Source organism: Sciurus carolinensis, chromosome 2, assembly GCF_902686445.1.
Source record: "Sciurus carolinensis chromosome 2, mSciCar1.2, whole genome shotgun sequence".
NCBI lineage: Eukaryota > Metazoa > Chordata > Mammalia > Rodentia > Sciuridae > Sciurus > Sciurus carolinensis.
This window is the reverse complement of record NC_062214.1, coordinates 45066526-45089013: the sequence shown is the minus strand read 5'-3', so window position 1 is coordinate 45089013 and position 22488 is coordinate 45066526. Positions and strand designations below refer to the sequence as shown.

At 38.1% G+C, this 22488-nt stretch overlaps 1 protein-coding gene across 1 annotated transcript in view; it reads left to right on the top strand.

Moving 5' to 3' along the window:
• Ralgapa2 (Ral GTPase activating protein catalytic subunit alpha 2) overlaps positions 1 to 22488 on the top strand; it is a 302869-nt gene that overhangs the window by 210235 nt on the left and 70146 nt on the right. The window contains 1 exon segment of the mRNA XM_047542031.1: positions 10130 to 10256. Within this exon segment, the coding sequence (XP_047397987.1) occupies positions 10130 to 10256 (127 nt within the window).

Genomic DNA, 22488 nt, shown 5'->3' with positions numbered 1-22488 from the left:
CTACTAATCTAGAATTCTGTATCTAGTGGAATTATCCTTCAAAACTAAAAGAGACTTTCTCAGATAATCAAAATTGGAGGGAGTTTGTGTCCAGTAGACCTACCTTGCAATTAATATTAAATTTATCAAAAAAAAAAGAAACATGGTTGCATAAAGAAAGGAAGATATTTAGAAAAGAAATGAAGCTAAATGAATCTTTTATTTTTCTTATTCTTAATTAGTCTGATAGATAACAATGTGTTCCAAGGGCAAAATCTCTGAGGTAGACATGAGCTTTAAAAGTCTGCAGAAAGACATCTGCTATGGTCAATCATAGGAGCAAAGAAGATGACTGGAGGGGTTGAAGGTGGCATATCAAGTCAGCAAGTGTTCAGTGATTAGTTAGGATAAGTAATATATGGCAGCAACGGTATAAGGATGGATAGTGAAGAATTGGGAATGGTAATTCCACTGCCTTTGAGTAGTGTAGTGTTTTTTGAAAGTGGATGTGGGTTAATTAATTATAAAAGTATTTTCAAACTTAGGACAACCTCCAAAAATAGTTTTAAAATAATAATTAATATTGATATGCTAAGAGAGAATAAAAATGGAATTGTATAAAAATACAGTTAATACCATAGAAGACAGAAAACAAATGGAAGACAAAAAATTAAAATACCAAAACATATTGTAGATTAATCTAACTATATCAATAATTTCTTTACCTATCAATGATTAAATACAGCAATTAAAAGACAAGGCTGAAGATGTAGCTCAGTCTTAGAGCACATGTTTAGCATGAGCAAACCCTGAGTTCAATTTCCAGCATTCTCCACCTGCTCCCCCAAAACAATCAGGGTAGATTACCAATTACCAAAAAATAAAAAAGCCCAACTATGTTGTCTACCAGAAACCCTCTTTAAATATAAAGTTATAGATTAAAACAGTAAAGGGATAAAGAAAGATTTACCATGCTAACACTAATCAAAGGAAGCTGGAGTAACTATTTTGATATAAGACAGAACTGACTTCAGGCAAGGAAAATTATTAGAGATAGAATATTACATAATTATTCAGGTGAATGGAGAGGCTCCCTAAGGAGGTGACAACTGAGTTGATGCCTAATGGAACAGGCACACCAGCCCTCCAGCAAGCATTAAGCAGTGAAGACAGAGAGGGCAACATTTCTGAGGTAGACATGAGCTTCAAGAGTCTGAAGAAAGACATCTGCTGTGGCCAAAGTCTGAGGAGCAAAGAAAAGAACTGAAGGAATCAAGGGTGGCAGGTTAGGACATGTAGAGCCTCCTGAGCCATAGTGGAGTTTCAGCTCAAGTTTTGACCTTGGTGAGCTTAAGAAAGGCAGTAAGACTTCATCACGTCTTCTGTAAAACAAGAATAAAGTGTGACTTTATAAAGCCATCGTGAGAATTCCATGTTGTACATTGAGCGTTGAGCTCAGAACATCAACCACAGCCATTAAATTTATCATCAAAAATCAAATGTTCCTGGGCTTTTAAACCCCTTGTCTACAATTCATTTGTTATTTTGTCCTAATCTCCTAACTAACTCAAAAACAGATCAATTGTGTATATGGACCTTTTTAAGTGATTGTCCTACTTTATACATTCCACATTGTTCCCCAAGGGGATTTTCTCACCACTTGGAAATTTTCTGTATCTAGCCCAGGCTCTGAAAAAAATAGAGTTTAAATCTGTTTTCTCATGCCTTTCAGGAAACTAACACAGATTCATTGATTCATTTCCAGAGTAACCCCCTCCTCAGCACTGCCCATGTAGAGCTGTGTGTTCCTAGAGGACAGCACCCTGCCTCCCGCTTCCCATATTCTCCTCTGAGCCACAGAGCACATAAGAAGTGCTTAAATCTAACACATTTTACTTTTAATAAAATTTTTGGTTCATGGATGTCATGAGCAGTGAGTAAGAGAGGAATCAAGTTTGGTTCCAACAAGTGGATTTTATTCATGCAATGCACACTCAACTTAACGTTCCTAATAATAGGAAGTCACAAATACATTGAAGATTCACTCCCTTATTCACCTAGAGTTCAATCCCCATGGACTTACTCAATGCAACGTCTCCTAGCCAAGAAGTCAGTCAACAAGACCAAGGGGATTCTTCTCAGCCATAGCCTCTCTCAGCTCCTCGGATGTCTTTGGGTGTCTGATAAGCCAGAGACTGGATGGCAGTCATCATCATGGGAGAGGTGGCCAGTCGTCTGGCCTTGGTGACAACAGTTGATCAGTAATCATCGATAGCGTGGACAGCAGCCGGGGCAGTCAAGAGACAGAGCGATGTGGAGTCCTGTGGTCATGGTGCTGCTGACAGTTTGCTCCAAAAGTCCAGGGGCTTAAGTAGTGATTTTCAGCCCAGTCATGCTCTGGTCTTCATTGATAAAGACCAGAATATGACTATGCTAGGAGCCACCACTCAAATCATAGATAAAGGTTCATATCAACATTGTTTAGGAGTATCATCCAGCCACACAGCAAGTTTGTCACTAGGCACCTTTTATGTTTTAGTTTTACAAGTCCAGGCAAATACCAAAAACAGCTTATTATTACTACATAACACACAACTATAGCAATTACTGTTAACCTCACAGACCCTTTCTATACATGCATCATTCTGTGATGTGCACCGATATTTTCCTCCTAGCTTAAAAACATGTAGTCTTCCCTGCCTGGCTTGGCCATTTTGTTCTGTGGTCACATAATTTGTGAGGACCACCTAAACATTAAATCTGCAGCCTCCACAGTTCTCAACACTCACCCACACTTAACTCCTAGTGACTTACAAGTGTGCCTTCAACTCAGGCTTGCCTTTGAATAAAGGGTGGAAACTTACAGGTGCTTGGTGTTGCTTTCATTTGTATTTCCAGAGCGTGAAGTGGAGCAGACAGGGATGGACAAACATAGCTGCACAGTCATGGAAGTGGATTGATGATTGTTGCTAGACATTTGTCTGATCCCATGTCGGCTGTTCTTCAGCCTTTTTATTCATTTGTCAATGATAGTGATGCTTGGTGCATTTCAAAGATCTCTGTTGCACAGATTCCCATTCCTCTCAAACCCACAGCTAGGCCTGTTGACCTTCCTCCCTTTTGTTAGCGGCCTACATCTGACCTCCCAATTTGCTTTAGGGAGTTCCTCAGGAGTTTCGTGCAGAAATTTGCCCAGTTCTATCCACAGTCTTCCTTTATTTAGCTGTCATGCTTTAGTTGGTAACTGTAGGCAGGGCTTTCACATAATATCAGCTAGTATTCAGTTAAAAGGCATGTGTTTTGGGGGGAACACTACCCGAGCAAAAATACTACCTTTTCATTTCTGTTGTGCACCCTTTGCCTGGAGTGCATACCTCTTCTTACCACAAATCTTACCAACAACTACTGGTCATGACCACCTGTGACATGAAGCCTTCCATTGCTTCCCTCAACTAGAATTCCCTGTGACTTCAGAGTATTTTATCTGCTTCCACCCTAAAGCTTCTTTTTTCTTTTTTCTTCCTTCTTGAATATAGTTTTATCTTCTGTGTAAGCTATTTAGAGATAAGAGCCTCAAACTTATTCATCTCTGTGTTCCCTCACACTCCCTAACAGAATTTTGACTAAAAGAAGCAAATAAATACTAAAAAGATGACTTGAAATTTCTGCCATTTTTGACCCTGAAAGATTCAATGTAGTCTTTAGAATTTTCAGGCAAAATGTTATATAGTCCTTTGACAAACCATTTTTCCACCAATATTATCTTCTGATATTTTAGAAAATATATTTATACAACATAGATAAAAATATAGCAAAATAAATATTCTATTTTACCCAGGAGCATGCCTTACATTTCTCTTTAAAGTTTTCACTTTTTCTCAAAAATCGTATGATTTTCCACCTATCCTTTCATTAGGACAGTACTATTTGCAGTACACTTTTGGGAATTAATATGGCATTTGAGCTTCTCAGCTATACTGTGTGATCAGCAGAGAAAAACCACACTGTTTCTGTGCTTCAGATAAATACATGACTATAATTTAAGGGCCCTTTGTTTTGAGTGACCATACCAAATCCAGAAACTGAATTCCAGTGAACTAAATCCTGTTAAGAATATAGAAATGTTCATTTTCATACCTGTATGCAAATGCTTGTTAATTAAGGGCTGTTCATATATATGTGGTCTCTATGCCCATACAGTGCTCATATCACAGGCATATTTGTGAGGTCAGGGAGAAAATAAACCTTTTTTTATCATATCACTCACCTCTTCCATAATAATCAGTGCCAATGAACTGGGCATAAAAATCATGTGTATAATATCTGCACTTTTTTAAATGGGATGAGTAACTGATCAGGCTGGTTAAGTCAAGCTATTACTCATCCTTTGCATTTATAGCTTTCAACACAGACTGTATCTCAGTGGCAGTATTCTGATTCTGAAAGCTGGAGTTTATCTAAAAGGAATTTGAACTGAGCCCAATTGTTCTTTGCCTTTCTTTGAAACATCAAGATGTCTCAATTGAGTCCTTGAATGATTAATTCCTGTATGTCAAATGGGTATGTCTAAAGATTCTCCTTTTTCCCTGCTCCAACATCTGGACACATCCTTGTGCTGGCATACTGGACAGTCTTGCAACATGAACATCACCATCATCACTTCTCTAAAAAAAATTTCTAAAAAAGCTTTCTTAGGAGTAATCATGCATGGATTCCTCTTCTAAAAGTAATCTTGCTTTCTAAAGAGAAGTCTAAATGGAAAGTATATCAACCACCCTTGACATTCATCAACTAAACTGAATCTGTGCTGTAACAAATGCCCAGGTCAACTGTGTGTACATTAAAATCTGAAAAGTTCAAGTCAGGAACAGAGTGAAAAACTTCATCATTAATTGAGAGTCATGTGGAAGTGTATCTTTGAAATAAATTAATTCTGCAAAGACTATGGTCACTCACTCACAGAAACATTCTGGACAATTCTCAGGAAAGAATTTCTCCTGGAGCCCTTTCAAGGTTCCTGTGACTAAGTGTATTAATCAGGGTTCTCTAGAGGAACAGAATCAACAGGAAGTGTGATTATAAAAAAGGGACTTATCATATTGGCTTACATGACCAGAAGCTGGATAATCCACAGTGACCGTTTGTAGGCTGGAGAACTGGAAGACCCAGTAGCTGTGCAGTCTAAGAGGTGGAAGCCCCAGAGCAAGAGGGATCAACAGTGGTACCCTAGTCCAAGACCAAGGCTTCTGGAAACTCCCTGGAAAATCACTGGCAGGGTCCACTTTGGAAGAATGAAGAAGCGAGAGCCTGGTATCCTCAGATGATCAAACATCAATCAAGAACTGGTTCAAGAAGAGTTGAGCTTGCATCTGCATCTGCTTTCTTGTTCTTCCAACTTTTATCCTTCCAAGCCACCATTCTGTTGAGTGATACTACCCACACTTAGGGAGGGTCTCCAGTTCACTATCCCACATTCTAATCTTTCCTAGACACACCCTCATTGACACTCCCAGAAGCCTCTTTATCATCTGCATCTATTAATCCAATCAAGTTGACAATTCAGAATAACCATTACACTAAGCTAACATTTTAGGGTGGATGGAATGAACAGGTTTCAACTGGAGAGAGCCACACATTGGCAAGAGACAGGTACAGATCTCTGAAGCAGTGATTCTTAGTGTGTGGATCAGCATCAGCACAGATGCAAATTGTTGGAAATGCCGATTCTTGGGTCCACTCCAGACCTACTGAATTGGAAACTCTGGGAGTAGAAACTATCAATCTGTTTTATAAAAAGTCATCTAGGTGATTCTGATACATACTCAAGTTTGAGGTAAGTCTTGCTACTCAAAATATAATCCATGAGCCAGCAGTATCAGCATCACCTGAAAGCATGTTAGAAATACACAATTTTATGATCTATGCCAGATCTGAATATGCACTGTAACAAGATGCTCAGGTTATCTGTACACACAATAAAAATTGAGAAGTTCTACTAGGCAGGGCAGCTTCCTTTGTTAAGTACAATATACGGCCAAGAGGAGAACCTGGGTGTGAAAGTGTCACAGTTTGAACCCAAGTCTGATAAGAAATCAATTTAGGCTATGCTTTTTATATTTGTGCTTCTCCTCAGAAATGTGCTTTCTTGTGGGCTGGGGATATAGCTCGGTTGGTAGAGTGCTGTCCTCGAAAGCACAAGGCCCTGGGTTCAATCCCCAGCACAGAAAAAAAAAAAAAGAAATGTGCTTTCTTTAGTCCAGTAATACATAATAGGGGCTCCACACACATCTCCTAACTAGCAGCTGGTAAGGAAATTCAGTTTGTCAACAGTCATGGAAGTCTCATGAATCCCCAGGCTTTGGTCATCAACTTTGAGTCATTCAGAAACTTAAGGTGGTTGTAAATACACTTGCTCAACAGGGGTGAAAAGCTGTGCTCAGGTTCTGATTAGGACTACTACATGTAGTCTTTCATTAAATTTACCACTGAGCATAGGATCAGGAGGTGGTGTGAAGATTTTCTCACAGGTTTTCTTCTAGGAGCTTTCATATTTCAGTCTCTAATCTGTCTCAATTTCTGTGTATATTATGAGGTAGAGATCAAGGTTCACTTTTTCAAATGGCTACTCAGTTGTTCCAATGTGTTTATTAAAACAAACTTTCCTTTTCCTATCAAATTGATGAGCTTCCTTTACTGCCAATCAGTTACCATGTATGTGTGGCTCTATTCTTGGACTCTGTGTTCTGTTCCTTCTATGTATATGTCTATTCTCATGCCACTATTTTGATATCTTAATTATTGTAGCTCGATAGCATACCTTGAAGTCAGGTAATATAAGTCATCATTGTCTCAGCTAATTTATGTCTTTCATTTTCATATTGAATTTAGAATCACCTGATCCCTACCTATAAAAAGTTTACCAGAAATTTAATTGTGTTTATATTGAATCTGTAGATCCATTTTGGAATAATTGGAACAATGTTGAAACTTATAGTCCATGAAGATTGTACATCTTTGCATTTATTTAGGTTATCTTAAATTTACCTCAGCACAGTTTGGTAGTTTTCAGTATCAATGTCTTGCACATCTTTTGTCAAATTTATCTTAAAATTTTGATGCTATTATAAGCAGCATTTTTAAATGGTATTTTTGAATTGTTAGTTACTAACATTCAGAAATATAACAAAATGATATAAATATAATAATGATATTATATGTAAATATAATAAACTGCTACAGGGAACCTATTGTATCTTGTGACTTAACTCATTCACTGATTAGTTCTAATTAAATTCCTTTGGATTTTTCATGTATATAATCATGTTATCTGTGAATAAAAATAATTTTACTTCATTTTCATCTTTATGTTTCTTTCTTTTTTTCTTTCTTTCTCTTATTTTCCTAATTGCAAATTAGGAAAAATGTTGAATAGAAGAGGTGAGCATAAACATTCTTGCCTTTTTAGATCCTGGGTAGAAAGCATTCAGTATTTCACTGTTAATTATGATGCCATTTTTTTTCCTCTTTTAGATTTCATTAAATTGAAGTAGTTCCCTTATCTTTCCAGTTTTCTGGAAGTTATTGTTCTGTTCTGCTTTTCTAAAATCATGAATGAGATTGAATGTATCTAGTGCTTATTCTGCATCTATTAAGAAAGTCTTCTAGTTTTTCTTCTTATTCTGTTAATGGGGTATATTGCATTGATGAATTGATTTATGAATGTTTAACCAAGTTTGTGTTCCTGTGGACAATTCCACTTGATCAAGATGTATTATTTTGTTATATTATTGAATTTAATTTGCTAAAAATTAGTAAAGGACATCTGTTTTTTGTTGATATTAGTTCATAGTTTTCCAATTGTGTTAGCTCCTATATGCGAAACAGTGTTGTATTTCCTGTTGTATCCCAGGCCTACCCTACAATGGCAACCACAGAAAAGACTAATAAGTAACTAATAAGCAGTTACTGGAAGATGTTAAAAGACCTAGGCCGAAGACTTGCATTTATTAAATTATGTAAAATATTAGTAAAATTCAGTCATTCAGGAGGTATATGTATTCCAGCCACATGCCAGGTACAGAGCTACTCACTAGGGGTTGGTCTCCTCCATCTCTAAGCCACTCCTTCTCAGTCTTCTTTTCTCATGTCTTCAACCTCTAACATCGTAGGGCTACAGGACATAGTCCTTGGAGCTTTTCTCATGCTCTTTGGGAATATCATCTGCTCTTGTGGCTGGAAACACCATCTGCAGATGAACAATTCTTAGGTTATATCTCCAATTTAAGCCTCTCCCCTGCCTTACTGCCTCTTCAGCACATCACCACTGGATACACAATAGGCATCTCTAATTGAGTATATCTAAAACTGAACTCATGACCCTTCCTCACAATAAAAATCATGGCATCATCCTTGACACCTCTCTTTCCCTCCCACCTCATCACCCATTCTCCACAGATCCTATCAGTTCTACCTTCAGAACATATATCCAGAAAGCCATCTGCTCCTACCACCACTCTGATCCAAGCCATTATCATCTCTTGCTGGATTATTCAATAGTTCTCCAAATGGTCTCCATAATTTCCCTTTGCAATTTTCCCAACACAGTGGTGAGAACAGTACTTTAAAAATGTAGGTTAGATCATTCACCCTATTTCCCTAAAGCCTTCGAGAAGCCTTCTGTTTTGGAGTAGAAATTGAAAATCCTTCAAATTTCAAACAAGGCTCCTCTTACTACCTGCCTGACTTTTGTCTCTTCCTGGTCTTCCTTCCACTTACTTGGCTCTAGTCACTGTGACTTCCTTGCTGTTGCTTAAACATTCAATTCCACTCCCATCACCTCAAGCCTGTTTATTTGCTGTCCCTCTGCCTGGAATGTTTGTCTATCAAATGGAATCTGAAAGACTCCTACCTGTGATTCCTTCTGCCACTTCCTTTAGACTTTTACTAAAATATCATCTTCTCTTAAAACCCTCCCTGCCTATTTGACCTAATTGGAGATACCACACCTCAAAAAAAGTTTGATTGATCTCTTCTGTTTTATTTTCACCTTAACACTTTTACTACCTAACACATCAGGCATTTTATGTATTTATAATGTTTGTTATCTGAAATCTACAATAACCTGCAAACTCAGTGAAGTCAAGGATTTTTGTATTATTTACTGCTGTGTCCTCAGTGAATGAAATGGTGTCCATCACATAATAATTATTTTGTGAATAGATGAGCAAGCAAGTTAAATAGTAAATTAATATGAATTACAAGGTAGAATCAGTCCCTGATCTCATGGAGCTAACCATATCCCTATTAGTGAATAAAACTCTAATGAAGCAGGGTAGAGAAAAGAAAGAAATCCAAAAAAGACAGGCATGAAAACTTTGCAGGTTGCCTACCTGGTGGAAATGGGTTCAGCAAAGGAAAACCATGTCTCTGTTGAAGAAGTAGAAGGAAATGAGGCCATGCAGTCTGTTGGAAGCAAAGAGAAAAGCTCAAAAAAAACAAGAACTCTAAGTAGGACCATGTAGTTGTTGACTGATGGTGATGGTGATCATCTCCTTTAAGACTCAACAGGCACCGGGCGCAGGGTCACACACCTATAATTCCAGCAGCTCAGGAGCTAAGGCAGGAGGATGACGAGTTCAAAGCCAGCCTCAGCAAAAGCATGGTGCTAAGCAACTCAGTGAGACCCTGTCTCTAAATAAAATACAAAATGGGACTGGGGATGTGGCTCAGTGGTCGCGTGCCCCTGAGTTCCAATCCCTGGTACCAAACAAACAAACAAAAAACCCAGTCAATACCCATAATAGGAACATTGCCAGTCCAAAACTGGTATCTGTGTAACACATACTCTACATGATTAAGCCCTTAGAAAGAATAGTGGCATTTCTATAAATGACAGCATACACACACTTAAAAGAAAAAACAAAAAACAGTGATAATTTCCCATTAACAAGAAGCTTTTCTCAAGAGTTCCTAGAGCAGTCCTGCTTTCCCTGAGTTGAAAGCCTTCTCTACCCATGTCCTGTTGAAGGTCAGCACTTGCCCTGAGGATGACTGCCTATGTGTTCATTCCAGGTTATAAATATCAGTTATCTATTCTCACATAGCTTTTATTGGTTTTGAAAAATAAGCATTTTTCTATTCTGATCAACAGGTTCCATTTTTGGTCCTCTGTTCGATGGAGCCATAGTGAGTGGGAAGCTGCTGCCAAGCCTTATATGTGCCACGTGCATCAACGCCAGCAGGGCTGTGAAGTGCCTCATCCCACTCTACCAGAGCTTGTATCTTTTTGCTCTAATATGTAACTTACTATTACTCCCAGAAGCGAGATTCCGGATAGTTTTTCATGAAAGGTAAGTATTAAAACTGAATTGAAAATAGAATTGAGAATTTTTTCATTCTATGTTGAAAATAACATAGTATGATTTTCACACTATTTGTTAATTTATATTAAATATAATTTGTGCTACATTGAACCTAGGAAGATTTTATTTTCATGGATTTACTCACATAAATTTGTGTGTGAGAAGCTATGGCTATCATGAGATGCTCATGGTTCTGTCGGTATTTTTCTCCAAGTTCAATCTCTTCCTTTATCCTCCCTGGGTGTTGCAGTCTGTTTATAAAGAGGAATGCTGAGCAAAATATAATGGTCTCATTCAGAGCACCTCCCCAAAGCAAGTAAAATGTCTCTAATAAATTAAAGAATGTGGCATGTGCCACCTGAGAAATGCAAATAGAGTTCTGGAAGGTCACAGGAAGAGAAATTGCATCTAGTTGGAAGGAGAAGGAAAGGTGTCCCAAATGGAGTTGCATTTGGACTCACCAGTAAGAATGGCCAGAAATTCTTTTGTAATTTTCCCGAATCACTAATATTCTTCCTCTAATTCCTGATTTGTCTCTAAAAATGGAAGAATTTTTACTTCTCTAATTTTTCTCTCAACATTACCTGGTGTGCCATAGTTGCTAAATCCAAGCATAATCTTTAATTAAAAGAACTTGATGTGAATGACTTCATAAAATCGTTGCAAAAAGCATCTGACTTCCTAGAAATATTTGTTTCTAATTGGTATTGATAATGATTAAAAACGCATTGTGCTTGACCTTTCTCCATAAACTTCTCCCAACCTAATTGTAAATGATGTGTTGCTAGTAGATGGAGGAAGGTAAGAAATATCACGTCCGAATAGATACAGTTCATGAAAATACCTTTCATTAAAATCCTGGTCACTTCATTGTCTGACATTCTGCCTTAGATTAAAAAAAAAATACATATGCCATGTGGCAACTTAGAATTATCATAGAAATTAGTAGTAGAAAAGAGCTATTAGGTCCCATCTGGTCCTTCCCCGGGGGCCAGGGCAGCATTATTCCCTCTAGCACACTCTCTGGTGCTTTGTCCACGATGGTGGTGGTGGTTTGGAGATGGCATTCTCTGCAATGATTTCCACAGCACTCCAGACATAATCTTATGACTGGTGTGGATTCAGCCTTCAGCATGGAGTTTTTCTTTCACATTCTGTTAAAAAGAGCTTCTTGACAGATATGAGAAAGCCCTATTCAGCAATTAACTTGTCAGTTTGCATATCAACTAGGATGAACTGGACACCCATCAGTCAAGTATGTTAGGCCAAGTTAACCCAAAAAACAAAACAAAAAAAAATCATTTGCAAACTAGAAAATACCGTTTTATTTAAGTCCATTGTGATTTTTGCCACATCACCTTCCCTACTTCCAAACTTCTTATTTTAAAATACATGCCTTGTTATTTTGTCAAAGACTGCTCTTTCAAATAAAAGTTAATTTTGCACCATTGAATTAATCAAGTTTAGGAAAAAAAATATTTTAAGTTCAAAGGAGCCTGGTGTGGTGGTGCACCCCTGTGATCCCAGAAACTCAGGAGGCTGAAGCAGGAGGATCACAAGTTTGAGGCCAGCCTTAGCAATTTGGTGAGGCCCTAAGCAACTTAGTAAAATCCTAACTCAAAATAAAATAAAAAGAGCCGGGTATGTACTCAGTGACAAAGCATCTCTGAGTTCAATCCACAGTACCTATATATATATATATATTTTTTTTTTTTCCAAAGGATGTTATTTAGTATCACTTCAAAACTTTCCAATTGATCATATTGACAGTTATGATGCTGGCTAGGGCTACTTATGCTAATGTGAGTTAGGAAATTCTGTCCTCTAAAATAACTCATAAAGCAGTAAACTTGACATCTCAGAGGACAGCTTTGTACAGAAATTAGGAAAGAAATGGTAAAAAGAAAAAAAGATCATTATAAAATATTGATCAATATAACTATAAATAATAAATAGTAAAATAAATTTATATTTATAAATATAATGATCAATATAAAATATTGAGTAATCTAAAAATTAATCAATATAAGAATATTGATTATTATTTACTTATAATAAAAATGTTGAGCATTTTTTGCCTTATGCTTTGAGAGAGAAAGTATAAGACAAGAAGTGTCTTATACTTTGATGCTTTACTATTTAAAACAATAAATCAAGTGTTACATAATTTTCTTATGGAAATGTAGTCATGTGGAGAAAACTTTGCAATCGCTTAACTATTCTTCTATCTGCAGAATGGCTAATATTTTGATAAGAAATGAGGAATACAAGAGGAGAAAATGAGGAAAATATTTTTAAAACTAAGAGAAAAAGGGAGTTTTTTGGTTTGTTCAGTTTTTTGTTGTTTTCTATTTCTTTAAAAAAATATACTGACTTTTAAAACTATATATGTGTCTGCCTAGGCTATCAATAATTAACTGTTTCCTTAATGTTTTGTTGAAACATCCAGGTTCACACATGATTTGGCAAAAATCTAAACCTGTTTGATTATGTCATAGATGATGTCTGGATTTTGCTGCTTCATTGACACAAGTCTTAGATTTGAATTTTGAAAAACACTGAATAATCTTAACAAATCCTAATTATGGGTGTCTAATTACATTTATTCATTTACCAAACAAACATTTCCTATGGTGTTTCTGCCAAGTCCAGAGATGGGAGCCGGGGCTATAGTGGGGAACAAGGGAGACCAGGTTCTTGCCTGCGTACTTCATAGAGAAAACAAACTAAGAAATGCATAAGCTAATTGGGAAAAGTTCCAAAAAGAAATGAGAGAGCATTGTGGTAAATGAGGCTCAGGTTAAAGAGCAGTCCTCTGAGGAGAGAGCATTTGGGCAAACATTGGAGGATGAGAGAGAAACTGTCCAAGATCTTGGGCAACATTCTAGGTAGAAGGCACCAAGGTGCCTGTGACAAACCCAAGAGCCAGCTCTGGTAGAGATGGTATTCTGGATGATCCCAGAGGGAAACCTCCCTGACTGTCCCCCCATAAGCACCAAGAAATTCTCATCCTAGTACAACCAGGACTGCTTGACATAGGGGCAAAGGTAGAGAAGGAGTATAACGATCACTTGCGCTGCCCCTAAGCCCATGTAGGCCCCATAAGGACTGAGGAGATCAGCAGTACCTTGGACTCACTTAGATCCAGGACCAGACACATAACCTGTAGGCCCCAGTACAGAAAGAGAATGTGGTGCTCTGTTTCAAAAAGCAGGAAGAAATGCCTTTAAAGGTGTTAAAATATGAAGTTTTTTCCATTCTTTTGTAGTACCTCTGACTTCTCATGGTAGTTTTATTTTCGCTAATGTCGCTCTGTGTAAAGGACTTACAATTTTTAATTGTTAGCATTAATTTTTTAATTCTTCTTTGTATTGTGCAGTGTCCATTTAATGTACAAATCTAAAAGCTTTTAATATGGAAGTGCTGAAATTATGCAATTCACATTTTATAGCTCATCTGTGCATATATATTTTATTCTTATAGGAAGAATGCAAACACTACATAAAACTAACCTACCTGTATATGTTTCACTTTTATAAACATATATTGTACCAATTCTCTCTACCTAATTAGTTTATTGCTCACTAAGGATGGATTGACAGGAAGAGAGACTCTTATGGTTTAGATATTAGGTATTCCCCAAAAGCTCATGTATGAGACAATGCAAGAATATTCAGAGGTGAAATGATTGGGTTATGAGAACCCAGTCAGTGAATTAATCCCCTAGTAGGGATTAACTGAGTGGCAACTGAAGGCAGGTAGGATATGGCTGGAGAAGGTGGGTCACTGGGTGTCTGCCTTTGGGTATACATTTTGTATCTGGTGAGTGGAGTCTCCCTCTCTGCTTCTTGATATGATTCCCGAGCTGTTTTCCTCCATCACACTCTGCCACCATAATATTCAGCCTCACCTCCAGCCCTGAGAAATGGAGCTAACTGTTTTTGGACTAAGACCTCTAATTTCCTCCTTTGATTGTTCTTGTCCAGATCTTTTAGTTACAACAACAAAAGAGTTGACTAAAAGAGACCTTTGGTCCCCTGTAATCCTCATTCTTTCTGTGTCATCATTTTCAAAGTAAGTAATTGGCTACTACAGGGAAATAGCACAACTAAGAAAGGATTCCAGGTCCAGGTTGTTCATGTTTCCCAATGTTTTTCACTGTTGCTTGCTTTCTGCATTCAAAGCCAGTTCTGGCTTGGCAGGAGAATGAGACCTCTCAAGGCAGTCAGCTTCCATGAAAACAATAATAGAGGAAATACATTTTCCATGTGCAGCCACGCAGGCCACAAACCACAGACCCGCCTGTAACCTGTTCTGAAACTCAAGGAACTCTGTTCCCAGGTATGTAGAATTGGTCCCCTTCCTAAAGCCTGGCAGGAAGCCCTTGGCAACACTGTATTGACATATGAACTAAGACCCATTAAGATAGAAAGCCCCAGGGTTATGGATTTAGCTCAGTGGCAGGGCACTTGCCTAGCACACACAAGGCCCTGAGTTCCGTCCTTGACCATGAAAAAATTAAAGATAGGCAACAGCTCGTGTACTCTGCCATAGAAAAAATAATTCATTTAAGAGACCAGAAATCTGAGGAAGATTGCCATTACCTCTTCCCTTGAGATAGTAGGTACATTGGTGAGTGCTAACAAAGAAGGGAAAATTTTATTAGCAATATTGGCCACTTTATGTGGAAGTCCTGTATCCCCATTTAATACCTAACATTTAGATTTCAACTGTTAAGTAGAACTGCTCATTTTATGTCAGTGTCACTCATTTCCTAGGTATGAGAATGACTGTTCAGTGAACAAAGGACATGTTCAGACATTCTATAAATCCCTTAGAGGGGGAACATTTTCTTTTTTAGTATTAAGCATGCATATCCAGACAAATGAAGAAAAGAGCCAATGGAATTACTTTGGAGCAGTTATTCTTACATCCCTGTTCCCTCCCCAGTGAATGATTGGTATTTAACTGCCTTAAAATAGGGTCAACTGGGATTCATTTTTGTGTAAGATTTAGCTAGAAGTAGAAATGCATTGCCCACTGATTTTATTCAGTAAGTTTCAAGAAAACACAACATTTCTGATTATGCTGAGGATTAGGGCATTGCTGGAACAAATTTGCCTATTTCTGGAATTTTAAGCAGTAAATTAGCTTAGAATCAATATCAAAGAAGTTCTTGTTTGGGGTTCTCTTGGCTAACTGATCAAACAGTTGGAACTGTCGATGAGGTACATAGAAAACTGAAAAATATCATTGTCTTAAATGAGCAAAAAAAAAATAAAATATGAACACAGTAGGATTGGCTGTGTTTGGAAAGCACCCTCTGTAACATTTCAGCCTAGCCCCTTTGTCCCTCCTGGCTTTTCCTGTAACCTTCTCAGTGGGCTAAATCAAATCTGTCAAGTGGAGCCTTCGTCCTGTGACCACTGCCCTTCTGAGTGATGAGGGCCAACTCACCTACCATCTGCTTTTTCTATCCCTCATGGGCAATCAGAGGGCCTGTTCCTATGCCTAGAGTGTTATAAATGGGAAGCTTGCCACATGTTATGTTTACAGTTCCCAAGCCAACTAAAGATTCAAAATCAAACCATGGTCAGCTGATAGAAGTTTCCAAAACCATTTGAGCCAGGACTTACTTTCTCCTTGTCAGATAACTTGTTTCGGGGAAAAGCTTGCCACACAATATGCAGTGTGCCCATTAGGAGGAGTTCACCCTGAATCAAACAGATGGTGGCTTTTTAAAATAAACGTCCACTTCAATAGAACAATAGTCTCAATGGCATTCACCATCTCTACTTTCTGGAACTATCAGCATTTGATGGAGAAAACTGGGCTGCCTAAGAAAAAGTAATTTTGTTCTTCATTCTGTCACAAGTGAGATTTATTTTCATTTTTCAGTTAACAGATATACTTGATAATACCCGAGCTGCTCTCTCACACCATGATGTCAACAGTTTTTTTTTGCTAAATTCTGCTCCTAGTTTACACATCTTCAAAATGACCCTGTTCCTTAAAGCTGTAACGACCCTGTTTCTTTTGTCCAATGGGATTTTCCTGGGAAGATCTATAATTTCTTCTGTTCATTTCCATACACTTCAGAGTGGAAGTCAAACTGTACCATGTGTTGTATTTTGCCATACAGAACCATTTATGCATTTGTCAACATTTAAAATGTCTCTGCCATATACCAGGCACTGTCTTCACCACAAAAAAAAAAAAAAATAGAATTATAAATAAGATATCCCAACTAAGGGGATAACAGTTGCTCACAAACAAGCTTTGAAAAAGCATTACATTTGAAATGTCAGAAACTTCTGTATGGCAGAGTATAGGATTATGTACATGCACAAGCCTCATACACATGGAAGAGGGAGTGATGAAAACATTTGTAGGGGCCAAGTAAGGAGTTCTGAGAGAGACAGCAGGGTCCTGATCTATGCCAGTGGCAGGGAAATGGATTAGATACCTATGCAGGAGGTGGACTGATGCATTGCGGTACCTGCTAGATTTGCAGGGGTATAGAGAATGATAAGGGAAAAGAATAATAGAACTCTTTGGAGCATTTAAAGACCATATTTGAAAGGATGAGATGGAGATAGAGGCGAAGGAAAAGGAGAAGAATGGTTTCATAGAAAAGCAGAAAGAGATAAAGGGTTACTTTCAGCAGATTGGCCAAGTAAGACATATCCTATTGGCAAGTCTTACACGTGATTGGGTCTAGCAGTCTCAAGTCTTCACTTGGAAAATTGAGTGTAAGAGGAATTTCTGCAAGGGAATAGCAGCACCAAAAACAAAGAAATCACTCCAGGATGGGATTGAAGTACCTATGAATGGAAAATACACAGAAGAGAGACTGGATTTTAGAGCAGTTGCCAGAATGGAGCCAGACCCTGAATGAAAGAGATGGACAGTGATTTTTTTTAATCCAAATTTCTAAACAGGCCCAAAGCAAGATATGGTTGAAATGGGGATTTCTACTACTTGATACTAACTCCAAGGCACATTCTACTAAAAGCAACAAACATTAAATAAGCTCTCAGCTGGCAAGCAGTTTCATCTTACTGAAGACAGGAAGCAAACAAGGAAAAATGCTATTTTAGATCCATATTTTAGCAATTTGAAATAAGGATTTTGTAACTTTTCGGTGTTACAGAAAGTAATTAGTTTATATGAGTACTTGAGTTTGTATAAAAATGGGAGAAAAATGCAAGTACAACCAGACACTTGGGAAGTACAATGCAAAATACAATTGATAGGAAGAAATGGCATATTCCCGTGGGTAGGTTGAGACTGTAAAAGGAAATAAGGAATGAGAGATTTTTAACAATGGAATATTTTAAGTTTTAAAATTAAAATATTTCTCTGAGATAGAAAATGGGTAAGCATGAAAGAACAGCCAACATAACTGCCATAAGGTGACCCTGATTGATTCATATTTAAAATCTATACACTAAATTAAAAAAGGAGTTCCTGGCCCTGATCTTAGCCAGTCAGTACTGTTAACCAGTATTCTCATGATTCTCCATCTTCTAGAACTGACATATCCTCTTCAAATGGAAAAGGACAGGAAATTGTCTTAGTGAATGAAGTAAAATACAAACCACTGAGAAAACACTAATGGGGAAAAGTATTCATATAATTCATATATTCAGTTTTTGGTTTTTTTTTTTCAGTACAGGGGATCAAACTCAGGGCCTTGTGCACACTAAACAAGTACTCTACCGCAGCTACCACCCCAACCCAATAAGGGGCGGCAGGGAGAGAGAGAGAGAGGAGGAGGAGGAGGAAGAAGAAGAAGAAAAGAAAAGAAAGAAAACAGTACTTTCAAAAAAGGTCCTGATTCAGGATCACCCATATCTGATTGTAGAACAGATAAATAGCAATGATCTAGAACCTTAAAGACTAATTTCTTTTCCTTTAGAAGTCATGTAGAATAATGGATACACTCAAAATCAGGAACAGAGAAATATTTTTCTCATTTTTAAGTATTGTTGAAAAGGATGAATTTTGGAATGTTACATGGATTTCTTATAAAATTGTTAGACTACACTATTAATTAGTTCATGACCTTTCAGAAAAGAATGTGCTCACAAAGACTAAGGTATCTCAAACATACTTTTCAGAGCTTAGGGGAAGCATATAAGTGCAAATTTTAATTTTGATAAAGCATAAGATTAAGTATCAAGACCATCTGGCAGATGTGAGAGAAAACTATGGCCCTCTGAGAGCTGGATGACTTCACTGTAACCAGACTGGAAAAGTAGTAATTCATAAACCAGCAGACTGACTGAGGGCCTTGTTTCTGATATGGTTTCTATGCTATGGCTTGTCCAACTTCTCTTCTATTCCACAATTTTATCAGTAACTTTCACAAGGGTCTAGAACATATTTATCAGACTATCACTTGTAATAAAGATGAGAAGGCTAACTAATTTGACCCTAGGGAAAATCAGAAATTAGGAAATCTTGATGGGTTAGATTTTCAGGTCCAAACTACCAAGATGAGATTGAAGAGGGTAGAATATAATGTCATGTACTCGAGTTTCGATAATCAACTGTGGAAGTGCAGGAAGAGGGTGACACGGCTTGATAGCACTCATTGCAAACAACATCTGGAAGTTTTGAAATGATCACAAATTGGAGATGAGAGACAACAGACAGCCAGAGACAACATGCACAGCCAGCAACCTCATCAGTATTTTCTGGAATGCAGTGCATGAAGCCTGTAGTCCCCTTACAGGAGTTAGGCCATCATCTCTGTGCTTCTATAACCTTAAGGATCATCCAGAAGTTCTGTGCTGCTCTAGAGGTCACATTTGAAAGGGGCTTTGACCAATCTGGATTCAGTCCAGAGAAATCCTGACCATTGTGCCTTAGGTATTTGGGAGCCATTAAAACCAAGAAGGAATTATTTCCAGATCCTGGGAGGTTTTTAAATAGGAGACCAGTCTACAGAACTGGGAACAGCAGAGCAGAGGCAACCAGGAAGCAGCTTTAGCTCAATGTCAAGGCAAACATTCAAAACCCAGAGCTGACAAACTAACTGCCTGCAAACAGAATCCAGCCCACAAGTGGGCTCTGAACTGCATTTGTCCTCCCTGTATTGCTTAGTCACAGAACTGAAGGTTGTTAGCCATGTTGTAAAACCAGGAGATTTTTGCATTTTAAAAACTTTTAAAATATTTCTTCCGAAGAATTAGAACATCTGTGACCCGCCCCGCCGCCCCCCATATGCATCCCTTCCTGCTGGTAACAATTGGCTTCTTCACAGTGTGTTTTTCTTCTGTCCACCACAGTCCCTGCCTGGTGTCTCCCTAGTGCTAAGACTTAGTGCCAACACCACCATCATGTCACCACACCAGCTGGGAGTTCGTGAGAGGGCTAATGGGCCAAGCAGATGAAACAGGGTTTTGTCCTTGGGAAGAGCCCAGGTTACCTGTGGGTATTAGCCCCACATTACCAGTCTGGCCCCTGTAAATAATGGAGTTCGTGAAAACTGGAACCAATCAATTGTGGAGTTAGGTGTCAGAAAATGCTAACTTTTTACCTATGTAGATGTTTTTAAAAAAGGGTTAGGAAATTGCTTTCTTCAGCAACTTTAAAACACCCTCCTCCTCCATGTGAAAGTTTGGCTCCCTGGGGTCAGAAATGCCCACAAAATGAGTACTTTAAACAAATGTGTGTGTGTGTGGTTGGGGGGTGGTTTCATAGAAAGGAGTAGTTGTGCTATAAAATGACTTATCACTGTTAGACAAAAGACGATCCCCTCAGGAAAAGTTTTCATTCTAGTGATCTGTTGAGAAACCATGATAATGCTGCACAGTCCCATCCTTCCTCTCTTGCCACAGAATCAACACCATCCTTAATGGGTCACCATATCCCACAGCCAGGCCTTCATGGAAGGCATGGAGGGTGCAGCTTCCCACTATGCTGGCTCTAAACTAGGTCTCCTTTGGGTCACTCTCCTGCACCCCACTCTACATGTTGCCCTTGAGTCTCATGTAATAATGGACTCCATTCTTCCTAGTGGTTTCACCTTCAGATTCTTTCCTTGCCAGGCTGGACCTTGATGTACCCTCTTCTCTCTCAGATGTGTATCACCTACTGCAACGCCAGCTCCCAATTATGTTGTGAAGTTCTAGCGCAGGCATTGTTTCCACTTTGCTGATACTCCTCTCACATATACCTCCTGGTACATTATGAATATGTGTATGTAAAGGCAGAGATCATGGAAAGGAAGGAGATCGAGAGGGATTAATTTGGTGAAAACAGTTTAGAAAACAAAAGCAAGTCATGTTTTATAAAATTGCATTTTTTTTTTCAAAATTGAAAACCTTAATTGTCCAAGGTGAAATGTAGCTCTATATATGGACTATGTATGCATCTATGTATGTATGTATGTATGCATTTTAAGCCATTTTTCCATTTTCAAAGGTTTAGTTTACGGCTATAATCCTGAACACTTAGAACAGCACCTGTTCAATAAAGCACGTGTTCAATAAAGAATTCTTGATTTGGTAAAAATACATAGATATTAGTCCTCAAAAATGAAAAACAAAAAGGAATTTTACTGAAAAATAGATTTCACACAAATTTCTTTTGATTGTGTTCTGAATAATTCTGGGACTGAGGATGTAGGTCAGAAGTAGAGTGCTAACCTAGCATGTAAAGCTCTGAGTTCAATCCCCAGCATTGCAAAAATTAAATAACCATTTTTCCATCATCACCCCAGAAAGCTATTGAAGGACCTTAACGTGAGAATTTTGACAATTAGAATGGTGGCTTTATATTTGATTTTGAAATTAATGGAAAGGAGAACAGAGAAAACGTGAAGTCTACTCAGTAATTCCATTTTCTTAGAGCTGTAAGTGTATTTAGTTTTGGGGAGAGAGATTAAATTCAAACATTGTTAAAGTCAGAAGACTTACAGATGAGAAGTGGGAGGGAAGCAGAAAGTGTAATGTTGCCATCAAAACCATAGCCTCCCAGAAAAGAGTGACCCTCTAGTCCAGCGTCAGAAAGAAGTACCCGAAAAGGCCTAAATTTTAGTGTACTAAATCCTAAGGACTAGTCAGAGGTTGTTGGAGGGAGGGGATTTTTTTTAATCTTTTGACTCTTAATTGTATGTAAATTTTATACACGTAAATAAAACGTCTGCATCGCCCAAAGGAAGCTCGCTGCAGTCCTGAGACCTGGAGCAGGCTGGGCCTCGGTCGCACATGCAAATACTGACAGCTGAAGTCACTTGTTGGAAAGTCCACAAACTCTGGTTACAGCTGCATTTGTCAGTAGCTTTAAGGGAAGTGTAATCAGCCAGAGAGATTAATTTGCATCTCAATTAGAAAGGAGTCAGGAGGAAGCACTAGGGTCTGTTGCGGTAAGGTTGTGGAAGAAATCTCACGGAGCACAAAAGCCTCCCAGCGCTCGTCCTCCAGCTGAGTGGAGGACAATATCTGAGGTTTCGTTTCCATAGGGACCAGAAGCCTGCTGGGCCCCAGAAGAATCTTGGGTTTGCACCGTAATCATTTGGTCATGATGACACAAATTCCGCTGTTGTTCCCAAATACATTTTGTTATTAGAAAGCTGTTAGAAAAGTGGAAATGACCGTCATGTCAAAAGCATGCAAGAGGGTATTTGTTGACCCTACTTACCTTTTCCATAGAGCTGCTAGGATTTCTAGGTATTTAACATTTATTAATGTCTGAATATTCAAAGAGCAAAAGGTCGTTTCATACATGACAATATTTCCTTAGCATTTAGATGGTTATTTGGGGAATGACAGAGCCTCAAAGGGAGCCATTATTCTTGATTCTTCCACACTCTTCAGCAGTAGGCAAACAAGATTATGAATTTTAAAACATCAGCAAGAAGAAACACAGAATCATCTGGCCCCAGAGCAGAACATGGGAAGAAAGTCTGGTCGTTACAGATCTTCTTAAAACCCTAAAGAAACTAAAAGCAGCATCCCTAGGCTTAAACTTTATAAAAAGCACAAAGTAGTATAAATTTTAAATCTTTTCTTCCAATATTATCTAATGGTCATTTTCATAGACTTTAATATTTGTATCAGACAGGTCCTTTGTTTTCAGAGTAGTTCATACTCTCAAAATTCTGTGCTACAGAGCCTATTGAGAGTAGAGACTGTCA